This window comes from Pleuronectes platessa, chromosome 12, assembly GCF_947347685.1.
Source record: "Pleuronectes platessa chromosome 12, fPlePla1.1, whole genome shotgun sequence".
Taxonomy (NCBI): domain Eukaryota; kingdom Metazoa; phylum Chordata; class Actinopteri; order Pleuronectiformes; family Pleuronectidae; genus Pleuronectes; species Pleuronectes platessa.
In genome coordinates this window covers 1,953,985-1,973,385 of record NC_070637.1, presented here as the reverse complement: position 1 = coordinate 1,973,385, position 19,401 = coordinate 1,953,985, and the positions used below count along the sequence as shown (strand labels likewise).

At 39.7% G+C, this 19,401-nt stretch overlaps 2 protein-coding genes across 3 annotated transcripts; both read right to left on the bottom strand.

The window, feature by feature from the left end:
• Positions 1-2,869: 2,869 nt before the first annotated feature.
• Positions 2,870-9,112, bottom strand: polr1c (RNA polymerase I and III subunit C). 2 transcript variants are annotated; one of them, XM_053436111.1, is made up of 9 exons: positions 8,992-9,112; positions 8,466-8,537; positions 7,628-7,735; positions 7,311-7,443; positions 6,532-6,663; positions 6,230-6,382; positions 4,942-5,091; positions 3,778-3,894; positions 2,870-3,389 (listed from the first exon to the last, which is right to left on the bottom strand). In XM_053436111.1, exons 2-9 carry the CDS (start codon positions 8,481-8,483, stop codon positions 3,271-3,273), a joined length of 930 nt encoding a protein of 309 aa, XP_053292086.1. In that variant the 5' UTR covers positions 8,484-8,537; positions 8,992-9,112; the 3' UTR covers positions 2,870-3,270. The 2 variants fall into 2 exon arrangements, with proteins under 2 accessions (XP_053292086.1, XP_053292085.1); XM_053436110.1 differs by having other exon boundaries at positions 8,867-9,006.
• A 4,934-nt stretch (positions 9,113-14,046) lies between these two features.
• Positions 14,047-19,401, bottom strand: si:dkey-191g9.7 (uncharacterized). The gene is made up of 2 exons (XM_053436889.1): positions 19,035-19,401; positions 14,047-17,429 (listed from the first exon to the last, which is right to left on the bottom strand). The coding sequence occupies exons 1-2, from the start codon at positions 19,133-19,135 to the stop codon at positions 15,857-15,859; spliced, it is 1,674 nt and encodes a 557-aa protein (XP_053292864.1). The 5' UTR covers positions 19,136-19,401; the 3' UTR covers positions 14,047-15,856.

The window sequence follows — 19,401 nt, the reverse complement described above, 5'->3', positions numbered from 1 at the left end:
TGCTAAGCAAAATGTTAATTTCTTGACCAGCCTTGACACAGCTGACGCCATGTAGGCCGATGTTGTTGTCATTGTTGTAAAGAATATTGTGTTCCTGCTCTATCAAAACAATGTCACTGTGTCCGACCTCCAGAATTTATCAGCTGCTTGAACTCTGTGTGATGTCGAATGAAGCTTAGGGAATTATGCTTTATTATCAAAAGTTAGAAATGAGAACAAGTAAAAGATTAATGATTAACACTATTGATATACACCACATACAGAACACATACACATCCCACCTCCCTGTTTCAGTTCGCACAGAGATAGTGAGTCTGACATACACCACGTACATAACACATACACATATTGACATATTCGCACACATTCCTTATACCTTTTACTCATAGTCAACACTTTATATCACACATCCCAGCTCCCTGATTCAGTTCGCACAGAGACAGTGAGTAGACCTTGGCCCACAATCTCTCCCAGACAGCACACTAACGCAGCTGCACTGATACAGCAACATTATCACCTCTGGTAACCACGACAACAGAGTGCACGTACGACATTTTCATCACGCGACATTCCAAGAGGATGAGGCACTGTCCCGTCTAGATGCAGCAGCCTCCATCTTGTTTCGACCAATCCAAGAAGAACCCTTGTCACGCCCAATATATCAATATATAATCTATTTGCGCACTCTGTTTAAGCGTCTTTCTTCCTGCGCAGCCTTCTGCATAGAACTAGAAACCCATGCATGTTCAATTGCTGGACACCGCGTTTTCCTGACCTGTGACCTCTGAATAAACTTGCTTAATTTCAACTTGAGAACGACGACTCCTCTCCTTTGATTTCCACCCGCAACAACACTAAGCAGCAACAGTTATTTAAAGTAATTGTTTGAAGGCCATATATCTTGCTAAAACTGTTCCTGTCTCCCCCCTCCTTTCTTTATTGTTTCAAGGGGCAAGATAACCCTGGAAAACAAGGGTTGGGGAGGGATAGGGCCAAGGGGTGAAATGAGATTTGGCCTTTGATTGCAAAGTAATATGGATTTATCTATACATACTCCATAAGGATGGCAGCTTTGAGTAATTTTGGTCAATCCTAACAGATTTTGTCACACATTTACAATTGAGAAACTTTATAACAAAACATTAAGAATGGAATAAAATGTTGTGATGTATCCCACTCAAGTTGAAGAGTTCTTAATAAAATTACAGATCTGTAATGGAGACCAACTACTCGATTTGCCTTACAGGCCATTTGTTCACCAAATATTGGAAAACTGAAATCAATACAAACATACCACAAGTCCTGGTGAAGGAAATATTCACCTAAGCACATCTACAGTTAGGTCCGGATATATTTGGACAGCGATACAATTTTCATAATTTTGGCCTTGTATTCTACATCAATGGATGTGAAATGAAATAATCAAGATGCTATTGAAGAGCAGAATTTCAGCTTTAATTTGAGGGTACTTACATCAAAATTGGAGGAATGGTTTAGGAATTCAGGAACAATTTCCATACAAACTTCCCTCCTTTCAAGGGACCTAGAGTAATTGGACAAATTAATACAATCATAAATAAAATGTTAATTCTTAAAACTTTGTTGAGAATCCTTTGCATGCGATGACTGAAGTCTGGAACCCATGGACGTCACCAAACGCTGGGTTTCCTCCTCTGTGATGCTTTGCCAGGCCTTGACTGCAGCTGTCTTCAGTTGGGGTTTGTTTGCAGACCTTTCTGCCTTAAGTTTGGTCTTAAGTTTGGGCATGCTCAATCTGATTGAGATCAGGTGATTGATCTACCATTGTAGAATATTCCTCTATGTTTTGGGTCATGGTTCATCTATAATGTGAAGCGCCGTCCAATCAACTTTGCTGAATTTGGCTGAATGTGAGCAGACAGAATGTTCCTTGTGAAGTCTTCTCTTTCTGTTACACTTGGATAATGATACACGTACTTCCTGGAGAGTCTTCTTCATTTCAGTAGATGTTGTGAAGGTGTTCCTCTTTACCATGGAAAAGATCCTGTGTTCGTCAACCACTGTTGTCTTCCGTGGACGTCCGGGGCCTTTTTGTTGCCTAGCTCACCAGTGCATTCCCTTTTTCGCAGAATGTACCAAAATGTTGATCTGGAAACTCTGAATGTTTCTGCTATCTCTCAGAGGGATTTTTTTTTAAGTCAGCACTTCAATAGTATCTCCATTATTTCATTTAAAATCCATTGTGGTAGCATACAGGGACAAAATTATGAAAATTGTGTGGCTGTCCAAATATTTATCTATCTAATAAAAAAAGTCAAACACATCAAGTGAATTCAAATGGGAGGTATTAAGAGATTTTTGAGACACCAGAAATCGGAACTAAAATGGGCTCAAATGTTAAACTGTTGTTAAATTGTTTAAAAACAATGTAGTTATACCTGATAGTGGAAACAATAGAAGGTGGATTTGTAGTATGAATTACTGGCATGGCAATAAATAATTAATATATACAAATTAACTGAATAAATTTGAGATTATTTCAGAATTACATGTTGTTTGTGGTTGGTGGGTAGTGGATCTAAGGCTGGGACGTTCTGTAGTTGAAAAATAAACTTGTCAGGAGTCAAGTAATTAATAAAAATGTAGATGCGGTCTAAATTGGGTCAAACATCGTGTTTTATCTGTGTTTCAGTTTCTTCGAATATAAACACTGATATATCCAAACTAAACTTAATCATAAACAAATACTGCTGTCCCATAAGTTGTTAAATCAATCATCAAATTATTTATGTGCAGTGTTTTATTATTGTGTTGTGCTGATGAAATGAACATGTGATGTAACTGGGAATTTAGGGAAATCTATGGGTTATTAGGATACATGACAGTAATGGACAGTATTAGCATCTGCTTTAATGAAATGCTGACAAGATACTGATTATAAACTTGTAATACTGGAGAAATACATAGAGTATATACATTCCACTCATCCTGTAATAACTGCTTTCCTGTCTGTTTTATTATACGTTTTACTTTGCTTTGATTATGTTATGCACACATCCATACAGAAAATTGTGCAGTGTGTCTGGATATTTAGATAATATATCAGCATATTTTTGTAATGATAACTGAACTCATCAATAAATCAAAACTGGTAGCAAAACTATAGACAGTAGTATATACATATTAACCAGCAAGTCTATCAACCATGAAAATACAATTTAAAGCGGCGTATCAAATTCCAAGCCTTGGTGGGATTCTCTGTGGTGGGGCTGAGCAAGCATAGTCATCATGTCACTCCATGCCAGTAGAGTCAAGTTCACTAAGAAACCTCTGACACTTTCTCATGAGGACTTTAACAGCCTCCGTGACCAGGACATCTGGAGCCAATATGCCCGTCGACTCCACAGTAACTGTGAGAAAACAAGAAAAACGGTGTAAATAAAGTTATATAACCTGATGTATAGACATGAGACAGGGACCGTGTTAAGAGTCTCATGAAAACAGAAATTCTGATTTCTTCTTGTTCTTGCTAAAAGGTTTTGTTTCCTTCAAACAGAACCAGACAAACTGTTCCCCTCACTTTCTCTATGCTAAGCTTCAAATCATTGTACGGCCATGAAGGAAGCTTGATCTTCAGATTTTACACATTTCACTCGACAATAAGGACATTTATTTAGTGTTTAAAAACATCCCTTAAAAGGTGAGCCCCCATGTTTCATGGTTTCTTTTACTGGGATTTTTTCTGCTGCACAGTCTGAACACCCTCTTTATAATGCATATGAACTTTATTTAACTTACAAATGAAATGGTCTCGCACTCTTCCGATTTTCACCAGATTCTTCAGGTCATCGTGACGGAGGACTTCCCTGCTGCACGTATCCAGGCGACTGTTCACTACCTTGGCAACCTTTCTCCCTGAGGTGGATAACACATGAAGACAGATTAATACATTTAAGCTGCTTTCAGACATACACTGGACTCCTGCGAACCTCCAACTGTATGCAGAAACGTAATAGTCCAAGTGATGCATGGGCCTCACTGGCTGAGTGTGACAGCGTGGATCTGCTCTGTCTCACAGGCATTTGTTGTTCGCACAGGCAGCATCTATGTTGCGTGTCTGCAGTGGAGGAGCTGCTAAGTGAGTTTCTGGTATGACCACTATATTTCCTCGAATAAAAGTACTCAAGTAAATGCCGTGACCCTACACTATGAAGCAGTGCATCTTCCAGTCCTACAATAATAGAAACAAATTAATGGATTCAGTCAACAGATATACTAGAGTGCTTTTACTTTGAAACAGGTACAGGAAGTGTTGCAAATATTTATGTTTGTAATATATATTCAAAAGATAGACATTGAATCTATAGTGGAAGACTTTTTTCACTGTTTATTTTGCTGTGAATTATGCGCAGAGAAAATAGGCAAGACCACTCAGCAAATCTCACAGGCCTGAGACATGTGTCTCACACAGGCAGTGTGGTCGCTGTATCCGGATATCATGGGCGCCTAAAACTAAGCAAAATGTCCTGCCCCTGCCTGGTGTTCCACCTCTCACCTGAACTCTGGACCCAATTGTGATGATATTCTCCAGAGTATATGTCGGCAGAATAATACACTTCTTTTGCTCCTATGGCATTCCCATCCTTGCTTAAGCACAGCTAATAGAAATCAACATCATGTAAAAGATGAAATGTTGAGATATTGTATGGTAAATGGAAGGTTAGCCAGTTTTCCGTCTCTCTCTCAATGACTTACCACTTCTTGATGTACCGTTTCAAGCAGTCGTTATTTTCAACCTAATCTTTATTCACCACAATGCGTTGTGTGTATCCACAAGCATTTTTGTCCTTGTGTGAGAAACAAACCAAAACAGGGATCTACTTGTTGACAAACAGCACTATAGTGCTACTAAACTACCACTGCATAAGAGTTACATCATGCCATCAGTGGAGGCTTTCTTACCATGAATTTCCTCCAGGTCAATGACTCCTCGAGAGAAGCAGCATTTTAAACGCTTGGCCTTCTCTCCCTCTACCAGCTCCAGGAGAGTGATCTCTGGCAGAAGGCGATAACTTGCAGTGGCCACTGGAGAAAACTTGGCATGGTCTTTACCTGAGCACAAAACAGAGAGCATAGCTCAGGATCAGGCAGCAGGAAATACTAGCTGTAACTAGGGAAGTGTCTGGACTGAAAAAGGTTATATAGTATGGAAGCTGTATGGAAGCAAAAGGTTTGCCACTTACTTTTACTGATAATTTTTCTAAAAGTCTACATGCACTACTCAAAAAAATAAAGGGAACACTTAATCGTCACATTATAACAGCAAGTCAGTTAAACTTCAGGGATATCAATCGGTCCATTTAGGAAGCACAAGTCATAATGAATCAGTTTCACCTGCTTTGGTGCAAATAAAAGTGACAACAGATGCAATGGAGAGGCAAAATACAGACAACCCCCAAAAAGGGAAAGGTTCTGCATGTTGTGGCAACATAGAGCTGCGCTCTCCTTATCCTTTCTGAATGATTATTCTCTAGTTTTGTGTTCCGTAAGTGTCCATGTCACCACTGGTAGTATGAGGCGGTATCTGCAGCCCGATCAGGTTGCACAGGTAGTCCAGCTCCTCCAAGAAGGCACATCCATACTTGCGCTCACAAGGTGTACTGGGTCTCCCAGCACAGTCTCAAGAGCATGGAGGAGATACCAGGAGACAGCAGGTACAAAAGGCGAGCTGGGCAGGGCTACAGAAGGGCATCAACCCAGCAGCAGGACCGATATCTGCTTCTTTGTGTGAGGAGGAACAGGAGGAGCACTGTCAGAGCCCTACAAAATTCCCTCCAGCAGGCTGCTGGTGTGCACATGGTAGTGATATCATGGGAGGCATATCATTGGAGGGTTGCACAAACCTCCAGTGTGTAGGCAGTTTCTGGATGAGGGAGGCATTGATGCCATTGACTGGCCCTAATGTTCCCTTGACCTAAATCCAATGGGAAGTTATACATTGGTGCATCCAACATCGCCAAGTACTGCCAGAGACTGACGCTCTAATCCAGGTCTGGGATGAGATCCCCCAGGACACCATTCACCAACTCATCAGGAGCATGCCCAGACTTTTTTTGTAATGCATACAGGCTCTTCGGGACTTTCATCTTGAATAATTCGTTCATCAAGATCTGATTTAAGAATTCCCGTAATTTTTTTGAGCAGGAGTAACATCAAGTTACGTTTAATCCAGACACTTAACAGCTCTTACCAGTTCCTTTGACGCAGTGCATAATAATGTCCAGCTCCTGTCCTGGTCGCAGCTGAGCAATCAAGATGTCTTCATGTACAGGTCCAATGCTGGAGTCTGCAAAGACGTCTGCTTGGTTTCCAATAGGAACCCACTTTATGTCCCTGGAATAAACTGAAACAAGTCCGCACGCGACAGGGGAGCAAAAAAAAAACATTAATTAATAAGGAAAAAAAAGTTGTCTGGTCACAGCTGCTGCTTGATGTCTGTATCTACAAAAATATGATTAATCCTTGATTCATGTGGTGTCACCTGATACCTACCCATGTGGTTCAGATACAACTCTCGTGGGTCAGAGGAATCTTTGCTTGCTCTTGGGTTTATGCTGCATTTAATCTTAAGCTGCATTTGAATAGTGTCTATTTCTGATCCTTCTTCCTCTGATGTCTCCTCACCTGGAATAAACAACATTTACAAATACAGCAAGGACAGGTTTGAGAAATAAGTATAAAATGTTTTGTTTTTTTTATGGAAACATGATATGTGGATTTGGAGATTTAATTGTAAGCATTAACAAAGCAGACATGCACTATTAAGTATACTGTACTGCTCTATACAGAATGGTTAAAATACGTCTCCTCAGATACTCGACCATTACTGCCTATAACACATCAATACATTTACTTTCCATAATGCTACCAATTGTTTATTCTAATCAATGCTGCAACCCTTATCTGTCTCCATTACATGTGGCATCTATTCCACTTCTGTCCGTCCTGGGAGAGGGATCCCTCACATGTGGCTCTCTCTTTGAGGTTTCTAAGTTTTTTTTACCCTGTAAAAGGTTTTTTTAGTAGTTTTTCCTTACTCTTGTTGAGGATTAAGGACAGAGGATGTCACACCATGTTAAAGCCCTATGAGACAAATTGTGATTTGTGAATATGGGCTATACAAATATTTGATTGATTTTTACTCAGCAGATGTTGGCACATTACACACACACACGCACGCACGTCATGTCTGAAAACTTCTTTAGTGACACCCTGCAGCAGAATAAAATAGGAGCACTCATGAGTAGGAGTATTTTGTGGTGTTGTTTTACCAGTATTCCTGTACTCAAAAAGGCGGGGATCAGCTTTGATGGGTATGAGACCTAATCTGTGGGCCAGGACTTCATCCTGGACGATAGACGTGTTGTTGTACATAAACACCTTCTCTATAGCCATGGTAGGCACCTATAATGAAAGATAATGCACATCTTAAACAACATTTCCCCATAAAATTTAAGAAAAATCTAGAAACCGGATGCACAATATCTCAGATTTTTTGACTTTTTTCGGCTTTTGAGAATCACAACACAAGTCCTTATTGACCACTGAATGACACAGATGACAAAACCTGAGTGAATGGGAATCCCACCTCTGCCAATAAGATCCTTCTGAAAGCATTGGCAATGGCTGCATCTATGCCCACCATGTCAAACTCCATACTGTTCTCATCCAGATGAACTACATCAATTCGGAAGTTCTGAAAAACGACAAGAGATCTTCACGTAACAGGAGTGATGTCATACATTCAAAAAATTAGTGGAAATGAAGATGGAGGACATGACAGTCCCCAAAATGGAAACCTAGATCAAACCCTGGTGGCTGATTGCAGTCAATACCATGGTCAGTGATCCTCTTTTTATACAGTCATTGATCATTTTTATATATAGTCAGTGATCATCTTTCTTTACAAGCAGTTATAGTCGTTATATACAGTCAGTGATCGTCGTTATACGGTCAGTCATCATCTGTATAGTAGGTGATCATCTTTACATACAGTCAGTGACCAGCTTTATATACAGTCAGTGATCATCTTTATATACAGTAAGTGATCATCTTTATACACGAATTGATCATCTTTATATAGAGAAAGTGATCTTCGTTATACAGTCGGCGAGCATGTTTTATATACAATCAGTGATCATCTTTGTATACAGTCAGTGATCATCTTTATACAGTCAGTGATTATCTCTATATACAGTCAGTCATTATCTTTATATAGAGTCATTAATAATATTTACATACAATCCAAAAATACAAACTGATAACACCAATTGTTTTGACATAATATTATGTTTCAATCCCTCTCTTCTTATAGAGAAATATTGCCTATACACATAACTTACAAATGTTTACTTACACATGGTAACATAATAATCTAGAGGCTATCTTGTCCCCCAATTTCAGAACCAAAAATATGACCAACTCACCTTTTGAAACTTCTCCATGTCCCACGTATCATCATAGCCGGGGTAGTTTCCTGGGAAATCTGTTGTATGAACCTTAAAAACAAAAATGAATAATAACAATAATTACAATAGCAAACGGTACTTGGCAGCAAACATTTTGTTCTTGAGGTTGTTTTGATTGTTCGATGTATTTCTGCACTGCTGCCCTACACGTTCCGTAATCATAGATAATAAAGACACTGACAGTCATATCGAAGCAGTATTTTCTGCTAGACAGTGTGTGTACATGCGCATGTCAAACACAGTGTCCAGCCGTTTACTGGTCACCACATGCGGCTCAGTAAGACAGACCCTGAGGGTTTCCACATCTGGCTTCTCTGATAAAACAACCAACAACACCATCTGTTACTTTTTTCACTTACATTCTTGACTCCAAATTCCCCAAGAATTACTCGATTCCGAATCTCTTCCACGTTATCCATAATCGCAGCCATTTTGAAAAGTAGTCGTTTTTGTCCCGCCCACGCTTCCGCTCCCGGCAACTTACGTCATCACAGCCGATAACAGATTATTATTTCTTCTTCTTCTTCTTCTTCTTCTTCTTCTTCTTCTTCTTCTTCTTCTTCTTCTTCTTCTTCTTCTTCTTCTTCTTCTTCTTCTTCTTCCTCCTCCTCCTCCTCCTCCTTATTGCCTCCCACCGGTAGGAAAACATCACTGCAGTTTATGCAGTTTATATTTTGCGATGTTAATTTGTAATCTTAAGGAAGTGGAATACTTACCTATCTCTCTCCTTTTTGTACATCCCTAACCCTAACCCAACCAAGCAGTGTTTGTATAGATAAGCTTTCAGCACCCAGTTTGCCTATTTCTAAAAAAGAAATTGCTACTGAAATACCTCTTGACCTCCTAACTCCTCAAAAGTGCTGAAAGTAATTAGAGGATGATATGGAGCTGAAATGCCATGCCCTTGTAATATTAAATTGCATTACTACTTCAAACACTGGTGCAAGGTTTTGTGCATTTCTGTACATTCTCTTATTGTGTGTCATTCCCAATAATCAGTAATGGGTGCATATTTTCCACAGGGGAACCACCAATTGTCCCCTGTAAAAGGCAGCTCTGCCATATTTCCTCCAAAGTGTATTTGGGCTCATTTAATACACTTTCAATATAGTTTTCTTCGGCATCTATCAGATTATCGTCTTGTAGTTGTTGTTCTCAGTTGATCTCAACCAGGGTGTTTTCATTCCGCTGCCCCCTTCGATCCGAATGCGAACAAAAATGCATAGTTGTACATGTTGTAGTTCTAGCCCACAGCCAGGGAGCTGGTTAAAGTCTGGCAGACTTTTGGCAACCAAATATGGAGTATATCTCAACCCAGGTAACATGACGGAAAATTAAACGTTGCTTTTTTTATATACCTTTGATATTTTCATCCCAAAACTGTCCAATAAAACTGATATTTCAATGTGTTGTAAATACTGTTATTTTGTTGATGTTCTCAGTTACAAGCAGCATCTATTGCACTTCTGATGGTCCCGGGCGAGGGTTCCTCACATGTGGCCTTTTCTTCTCTCTTGTTTAGAGTTGAGGACACAAGATGTTGCACCTTGTTAAGCCGTATGAGACAAATTGTGATTTGTGAATATGGGCAATTCAAATAAAATTTGATTAATTGATCCATGATTTAAATATCTTCATCTGCTGAGGAACATCATGTGACATAATTGAAAGTTCCCCTAACTATAAGGAGAACCTTAAAGTGAGATTGTAAATTACTGTTTTCAGTTTTTGATCTACATACTTCATATTCATATTTAGACAAAACAGCAGCAAAGAGGAACATTTTTAATGATCATCAGAAGATCATTGTGTGGGTTGTGTGGGGACCTCGATGATTTAAAATAAGCTCAATAACTAGATTCCATAAACATTATGAAACAATCTACTGACATAGTGAAGCTGTGACTTGCAGATGCTGCAGCTTAGAGTCATGACATCTTTCAACTGCTGTCAACATCTTTTGAAGTTTTGTGCACTAAACCATTTCATTAATTGTTGGCTCTGCAAGTTACTGAGTGGGAGTATTTGAGAATAACTAACCTTTTCAACATTGACCAAGACAATCACCATAGATTTTCTGTGATTTTATTGCTGGCATCAATATTTGGGCACATTCCTCTCGGATAAACACCATTAGAACAACATTTAACAATGTCTTCAACTAACAAACACTCACTCTGCATCAATTACTGTGTGAAACCTGTAATATGACAATATAGGGCTCTACACAAACATTCACTGATAGTTATTTTCAAAAGAAGCCATATAAAGAATACTGTTATCAGTAGCCTCACATTTAACACAACAGCAGGATGAATCACTTAATATCTTGTCTGTATGTGAATGTAACACCACACAAGTTAACGGACAGAGAAGAAAATGAACTACGTAGCTGTACATTATTGAAGAAAACAGGAATACATTCAGTGTCCTTTCACAAGCTGAAGTCAGCCTTAATGATACTATATATATACACACTGTTCAATCATTTATAGTGAAGTTACAAATAAATGGACTCTCTTTTCACATTAAAGAAACTGATAACTGAAGCTCCACATGTTTTTTTTATTTCCTTGTTAAAAAAAAAACTTTACAGCGTTAAACCTGAAGATGAAACATAAAGTCTCCATGATTGATTTTCACCCAGCAGCAGGAAGGCTGCACGCTCAGCTGCCTTTTTGTCCCTTCAGCTCACTTCACTTAGGTTTAACAGTGTTCATGTTTGTTCCTCACTTTCTGCTTCAACAGTGAATCCCAGAGTGGTTTACTTGCTGTGACTCTCTCGCCTCTGCAACCATCTGATGTAAAGATGAGAAGCAAAACATGAATGAACACATTTCCACCGCATACCACAAAGTGTGATTAACTTGTTTTGTATTTATTTATTTATATATGTTTTTCATCACATGTGTCATTAGTGCTTCAGTAAGCAGCATTGAGGCTGATATATTCCAAATGACATTATCATCATGTACACAGATGTCTTAGTAAAGTAGGTGTGAAAGTGCCGTGACTATAAAAACCTGAAACTGAGGGATGTTTTCAATTGAGCATGGAATTAGATTATTATTAGATTATTTCTTACATCATCATTACATTCATCATTTATATTTTCAGCATAAATAACTTCCTCTTGTGTTGTGGATAACACATTAAACCTCTGCTAGTGCCCTCTAGAGGCTGCAATGTTATTTTGACCAGACACTAAATAGTGAGATGTTGGTCTGACACCAGCAGTTCATGATGCAGCTGTTCTTTGAGTCATTTCTTTTCCTGAGGCTGACTCTAAAAGAAGCACTATGGATTTAATCGAATACAGCAGCCCTGACACTGAAGTAATGGTGTTATGCTCCATCTGCTCCACTGGCAGATTCTACCCATGTTCTTTTAGGCACATGATACAGCAGATCATAGTATTTTTTTGCTGTGGGCCCCTTTAAAAAGGACATGTCATCTGTGACCCCCTGGAATCTCAATCTTGATTTGTCACTGATGTTCAACTCATACATGACAATTGAAAGCAGAGAGATGCCACTGCCTAATTTGCGTAAGGCTATCTATCTACAGCCAATACCTTATCGCTTGCTCAGGAACCAGAAACATCTAATTTGTGATGGTTGCTAACACAAGGGTTTAAACACCAGATTTTACACTGTATCTCAGGGGAGAGGGATATCTGGCAAAATCATTGATTCAACATTCATCAACAGATGAAAGAAAACAGAACTTCAACATGACTTTGATTTTAACATTGTAGACTGAGTGACAAGCAATCTGATACAGTTATTTGTCAAAATAATCTGAATATGTTGTGTTTGACCTCAGATTTATATGACAACCAAATCCACAACCCTCAGCAACAATATCTATCAGGCAAAATTCAATACAGAGACTCAAATGAAACATCCTCAATGTAATGCCACCTGTTTGAGATTGTAGAGTGGAAAATATAGATACACAATTGACAGTTGACACACTTAACTGTAGCTTTCACATAGTTCCAGTTTCTTTGTTTTCTAGAATTGGAAGCTATCTACATTACTACAGGGTTGAAGCACTATTAAATTTGATCATTCAACATTTTGACATACAAAGCAGCAATTCTCTAAATTAACCCACTATTATAAATAAGATTTAATGTTAACACTTTAAAACATCTGTATAATATGTTCTTTTTACGTGTGTTTATTCGCTTTCCCATATCAGAACCAAATCAACTCTAGATCACTGAATACAGCCACCTGCAATTATTTGATCTCTTACTGTTGGACAAAAACTGCAACCAAAGTATGTATCATTTTCAAAGAGGTTGATCCTTACATTTTTTCAAATGTACTTGATTTTTTAAATCATCTATTAAAAACCTAAATTAATCTAGAGGGAAATTAAATTGTTTTCTTTTTGTTTAGATTTTTTTGAGAATTTTAAAGACTTTTTGGCTTGAGTACATTTTACGAATTAATTAACTTCACTTGAAAAAGTTAATACAAATCAAATACCAGCACATCCAATATAACCATCACCACAGCTAATCCCATAATTTCTTTAGGCTTATAAAATAATATAATTATTAATATAATAATAAAGAAACAATGCAGTATGGGACTTCAACGTCTACTGGAGTAGGCGACGTAGCTGATGTAATTTTTTTTTTAAACAATAATGTTTCTACACAAGAATCTAGACATTTGCCTTTTACACATGAACAACACAGCAGGATATTCTCCCGCCAGATGTGTTCATAACAAAAGGAAAATCTTCGGAGCATTCAGGTGAGGGGTAGTGCAGGAGGCAGGACATAACATATACTGTTTATTCTGCTGCTGAGATCACTTGCTTTTGTTTACTGCACATCGTCGACCCTTCTTAGTGATATGCTCGTCAGCATCTTGCACCTGTATGGATCCTCTTTTTCATCCAGAGATATTTTTATTATTTTTATTTTTTCCAGTTTTGCGTCTGTCATATGTCATCTTCACAAGAAAACAGCAGGATGTCTGGAGAATTCACAGTCCCTTGCTGGGAATTCTCCAGACATCCTGCTGTTTTCTCTCATACACATCTGAGTTAGTTGGACATTCTCCAGAGTTTTTCCTGCCAGCACCCCGGGTCTAAACTCTGGAAGAATGTCTGGAGCACCTAACTGGGGTTCTGTGCAGGTCAAATTCAGTGCATGTCCACCCTATGCTTCTGTTCCACTTCCCTACACACGCCAACATTAGCTATGAAAGGAAATCTGTAACATGAACAAACACAAACGATATTACTCCTTTTTCCAGATAAAAATGAAGTCAGACCTATGTACACACTTTGTTCTAGTACTATGTCAGAGCCAGAGAGTCAAATATAGTTCATATTGTATCTATAATAACATCAACATGATGCTGGTCAATCAGGTTAAACGGATAGTTCACCCACAAATGAAAATTCACTCTACTCATTGTTATGGAAGTTTTCTGGAAGCTGGTGAAAGGAGAACTCAGGCAGCAGCTGATGTCTAAGGCAAAAGATTTTAATGTAGACTTGATGCATCCAGGAAACCAGAAAGTGAGAAAATACACAAAGGCTAACAGAGTAACATGAGCAATTGTCCCCCCCAAGTCTGAAGATGTCTCCCACAGCATCCCCATATATCTCTCTCTTCTTGCATCACCCATTCTAACAGCACACCCATGAATGGCTAGAATTGCTGTCACTCTCTATGTAACATGTAAGTGTTCACATCCTATTGGATAGTTAAGCCTAAAGTATGTATTCCTAAATCCCATAGTGTCCTTACGTCTTGCCACTGGGAAAATACTCAAAATAGTTGGACATTTTTACTGATAAAATGTGGAATAAACACAGCGTGCCTGGTCGCTCCTATGACCTCATAAATCCGTGAATGTCCATACCAGTATGATGTGTTAACATCGGCACTGAAAACTGTGTGGTCGTTTTGGAAGCTTTTCACACTTTCTGAGAGCGACTGTAGGATTGCAATTTGCAACAAATTAGCAAACATTCAAAGTGGGAGAAAATTTTTAACACTACCAATCTCATAAGTCACCGTAGAGTCCGTCATCGCAACAACGATCTAAAAAGACCAATGCGAGTGTCAGTGCAAACAGAAACGTACAAACCCTTAAACTTAAAGTGGCTGGCGACTAGCTATGCAGCTCAGTATTTTATCTGAATTACTATTTTAATACATTGACATGTCTTATTCGAAATGTCAAAATATTAAATTTTAATTCTTTTGAAGGAGAAATCTTCCTCCAAAACCTTAAGTTGTTTGAAGTTTTCTGATGTACTTCACTAAAAAACTAATCAAACTCTCAGTGAGAGCGCGAGCAGTGTGATTGTTTTGTTTTGATTTATTGTTTTCTGAATGTTACACATAAAACCGTTAAAATGTCCAAGTGTTGTTAGGCTTTCTGTGTTGTATATAAAAAAAAAATTAAAAAAAACAATAGCTTTAGTTTGACGATGCCCCTGTATGCTCATACAGAAAAGAAGAAAATACTGTCTCTTTTCACAACCAAAACAAAAACTGATAATGAAAATCATTGCATTGCTGTTCCAAGCCAAGAAAGTTTAAATCATGCTTGTGAAATACAATCATATGTAATTACTTAAATTTGTTCATCATTTACTCAATAAGTCACAGATTAATTTATCCCTTATTTTTACTTTTTAACTTTTCTTTTATTATCATTTTCTGAGCTTGTGAGGTTGTAGACTGGGCTATGAGGGATTAGTGTTAAATTAAGCTAAGAAATTGTCAATGGCTCCTCTTGCCAGATGTCTACTGATGTGTCACTGCCTGTCACTCAAGAATCAAACCACCGTGGGGAGCCCCAGTCAGCAGGGGGAGGTATACCAAAACCTATATCCTGAATTGTATCACTGTAAAACATATCATTTCCCAACCCATATATTCCTAATAATATTTGTCGTGTTTAATGCAGGACTGTTGTATAAGACTGCTTTGCACTGTACAGGTGTTTTTCTGGTACCAATCCCCTGGAGGTAATTGGTCTTATACACCTACTTGCAAGGAGAGACCCTCTGAAAAAACTGGTAGTGCACATCTGAAAAATCGAATCAAATGACGGCTCATTATTGTTTCATTAGTTCCCTTTTCAGAACCCTGTCTTCTGATTTCAGTGAATACAATAATAACAAAATTACCAGACACCATTAAATGTGGACCTGCATCAGTGATCTTGTATGATCTTGTAAGCAGATCCATCTTCCATACACCTTTAGATCAGATGAGTGACATTTGAGGCTGAGGCTATGAGTAGCCATGCAGGCCACTAGACACAGTGTTCAGGTACTGTCCCATAAGTCACTACGCTAGTGAGTCAGTCAATAGCTGTAGTGGTGCGAGTAAAGCAGGTTCGAATGGAGCCTATCATTCTGCTCCTCTTTCTCTGACAGCTGGTGGTCCCACTCTGCCGGAAGGTGTTTGTATTCTGGCGTGACAGCTTGGCAGCCCGACTCGCTGTCTCCTTGATCTGCAGCTCCAGGTGTCTCTGGATGGCTATACCCAGCTCCTCAGGGTCAACCGAGGCTCCATACACCTCCCATGTCATCCCCTCTGCATCCCACTTCACCTCCTTCACTGGGGACTTAGGACTACCATCTGTTTTCTTGCCTGCATCACTGTCAGTGTTTGTCAGTGATGGAGTGTTGCTGCAGGAGGTCTCACTTCTGCTTTCCTCTGCCAAACAGATGTGGGGGAACACATGAGGTGTGTCAGGTTGTCCTGTCTGCACCCCAACATCCCTCAGCTCTCTAGGGTTTGTCAGTGTCCCAATGTCCCGGGTCATGGTTCTCATATGGCCAATGGGACTGCTGCAGCAATCCTCTCCCCTGAAGTGTTTTTGGCATGGTGGCCTAGCATCAGGAGGCAATGAGCCGATCCAACAACAGTTGAAGTCGCAGCATCGCAGCAGATGTTTGGCATCCAGGCCTGTCTCACTGACAGAGGACATGAGGCGAGGCAGGCCGAGGTGGGTTGTCACTGAAGGAGGTGCTGTGGCTCGCTGCATGTCACTGCTTGGTTCTATGCCTGTCAAGTGTGGCAGCAGCTGGGAGGGGGCTTGGATGGACTTGGGATGGCAGTAGACAGCAAATTTGTCTTCAAAATTGGCATGATGGATGTAGGAGCCATAACAGAGTTCCTTGTCACATTTGGGAAGAAGGTGGCACTTTTCTTTGTTGACCTCCATGTTGACTTCTGCATTAGTGGATAAGACACATACACACTTGCTCTGAGGCTGCTGAACACCACTCTCTCCACTACTGGTCCCTCGGCAAAGAGTGGTGACAATGTTGCAATGTTGCAGCTGCATGGGTTGCTTGCAGGCTAATGTGCGTAGACTCTCAACTTCTGGGATACTCTTATCTGCTCCATGGTAAACAAGTTCAAAAATGCCACTATCTGGTACCTGGGGAGGTACTGCAACTTTAACCAGAGGGAAAGTATCCAAGTGACTCCTGTGAACAGGCAAAGAGGCTGGCTTTATACTCTGTAGAGTCCTGTTGGCCGGAGGGGGGTCATCAGTTGTATTCCCTATTATCTTGTGGTGAAATGAGGGTGTATATTTGTTAGCCACATTAGGAGGAAATGCTGAATCCAAGGGGGGGACACAGTGTTTGGAAGGGTTTTGTTCCTGTTCACCAGGCTCTCTGCTGACCTTCACGCTGCTGCAGTTACTTTCTCTGATCGCAGGAGTTGCTGGACTGATCTTACTAAAAGACTCCTCTGGCTCCTCCGGGCAGACATGGCCTGCCTGTCCAGCTATTTTGGAGGGTTTTATTGACTGTGAGGAGGCATCAAAGAGGGTCTGACCAGAGAGAGATGATTCCATGGAAAAACTTCCCCCTTGTTGGTGCTCCATCACAGGATGCCCGGCCTCTGCCATCAAAGACCTTTAAGAAGAAATAAAACTCAATTTGTGAATGATTTACACTTGATCCAATCAGACACAAAACACAGATCACTGATATTCCAACGATAATGCTTACACACCTCTACACTGAACATAATTTAAATATATTTAATTCTGTCTACTCATGTTGCTCGTCTAAAAACTGTGCACCTGTGGAACATGGTTGAATAAACAATGGGGGCCCCAGGGCTAAAATGACTGACTGGCCGACATTCTTCCCTTTCCCTGTGTGCCATTTATAACTGGCCTCTGCTGGTTTATTCTTCAGGCCCAGGCTTGTTGAGTTGTATGTTTATTAAACACAGATGAATACTGATGTGTGTCTGATGATGTCCCATTATTCACCAAAGCTAAACAAAGAATATACTCAACACAAACTGGCAGGTCAGGCCCGATTCATGTGACGATAAACAAACAAATCTGTGTTTTGATGCTCGGAATTATGTTAGTATTTATCTTTTAGTCAAAATGCCACAGCTATATTAAAATACTTGCATCAATCAGTTACAACACTCGTGCTTATTGAGGGTCGCAAGGGAACTGGAGCTGATCTCAGTGAGATTGGTCTAAAGATTTCCTCAACTTTATTAATTAACACATAAATTAAACATGCTTTCCCTTTTGTGACACCTGGCCTGATTTAAGTGAGCAACTAATCCAATACAACTGAGTTCATGATGAAAGATGATTAAATTAATGAAAGGCTACATTTGCGGTGGCATGCATGTGCACCTCAGAGTCCTTTTCCAATTAAGATTAAGAGTGAAGTCTGAAACAGAGAGGCTGGTTTGTCTCTGTATATCAGCCCTGTGTTAAGTTTGACAGACTGGTGACCTGTCCAGGTTGCACCACGCCTCTTCCAATAATTTCAGCTTGGCTCCAGCCCCCCCCCATGACCATAAAAGAATATGCAGTATAGAATGGAAGGATGGATGGACTGAAGCCTACATGAATATGGTGCTATTTGCTGGGTTTACTGCACAAATTAGATATATTTGATGAGAAAAGCAAAACAATTGAAGTGTATGTGCTTGTATGATTATGTAATGCTGAGGACTGCCATATGCACTCAAACTAAAACTGCCTTCTCCAAACCACATTAAAGGTGCACTTGTTAACAGGTCATTGGTTAGGCCGAAAACAAAACAAGTGGCCTGAGCCCTTGTGCTGTCATAATTTAAACCTGAATATTCCAAGTTTTAGTCAAACTCTGTGTCAGATGTGACCTTGATTGGATTAACCTCTAAATTTTGGTGTACAGGTTTAGAATACAATTTTGGATTTATCTAATTCTAAAACCAGGGCTGTGGGAATTTATCAGGTTCTGGCTCATTAAAGAAAACCGCTGCTAAAATAACCCCATGAGGTGGGCTGAACCCCCTTGAACCAGGCTATATCACACCCCTCTGCACACTATTGTTACAATCAGATTCTACTTATGGATATAAACCAGACACACACACACACCAGACGACAACAAGCAGATGCAATATGAACTGCATACAGGCACATATATACACAGGACAAGATCAGTGTATTTGTCAGGAGATAAGAAGTTATAAATAATTTTTATTTACTGGCTTACCTTTCACAGTAATCTACTTGCTGCTGATGCGCAGTCCTCCCCTCTTTCATCTCCCTTGCAGATGAGTGGAGTGATGGATGCAGCTCCTTAGAAGCCTTCATCAACCTCCTCCTCCTCTCTTCCACAGGTGACCTCTCCCTCCCGCTCTGTCTTTAAATCCACAGCATTCAGCTCGTTGCCTGAAATCCTTCTCTTCTCTCCTCCACAGCCTCCTCTACTTTCCCTCCTTTGTTTCAGCAGCCCCCGGCTGTGCACAAGATGGAGGAGACCTTGAGATAATCCTCTTCTACATCAGATTAAAAATGTGAGGATGCAATCTTCAAATCCGTGTTCTGCAAGAGAAGAGAAAGACAAGCTGGTTATTGGT

What these genes read in the sequence shown, in the direction of transcription:
- polr1c (XM_053436110.1), bottom strand. Translation starts at nt 8,938, where the DNA reads ATGGCTGCGATTATGGATAACGTGGAAGAGATTCGGAATCGAGTAATT. An exon ending in GAAGGATCTTATTGGCAGAG is followed by an intron (nt 7,444 to 7,627) that starts GTGGGATTCCCA and finishes CTTTCATTATAG; the next exon opens with GTGCCTACCATGGCTATAGA. An exon ending in TGACCTGGAGGAAATTCATG is followed by an intron (nt 3,895 to 4,941) that starts GTAAGAAAGCCT and finishes TATCCACCTCAG; the next exon opens with GGAGAAAGGTTGCCAAGGTA.
- si:dkey-191g9.7 (XM_053436889.1), bottom strand. Translation starts at nt 19,135, where the DNA reads ATGAAGGCTTCTAAGGAGCTGCATCCATCACTCCACTCATCTGCAAGG. An exon ending in CAAGTAGATTACTGTGAAAG is followed by an intron (nt 17,430 to 19,034) that starts GTAAGCCAGTAA and finishes TTCTTCTTAAAG; the next exon opens with GTCTTTGATGGCAGAGGCCG.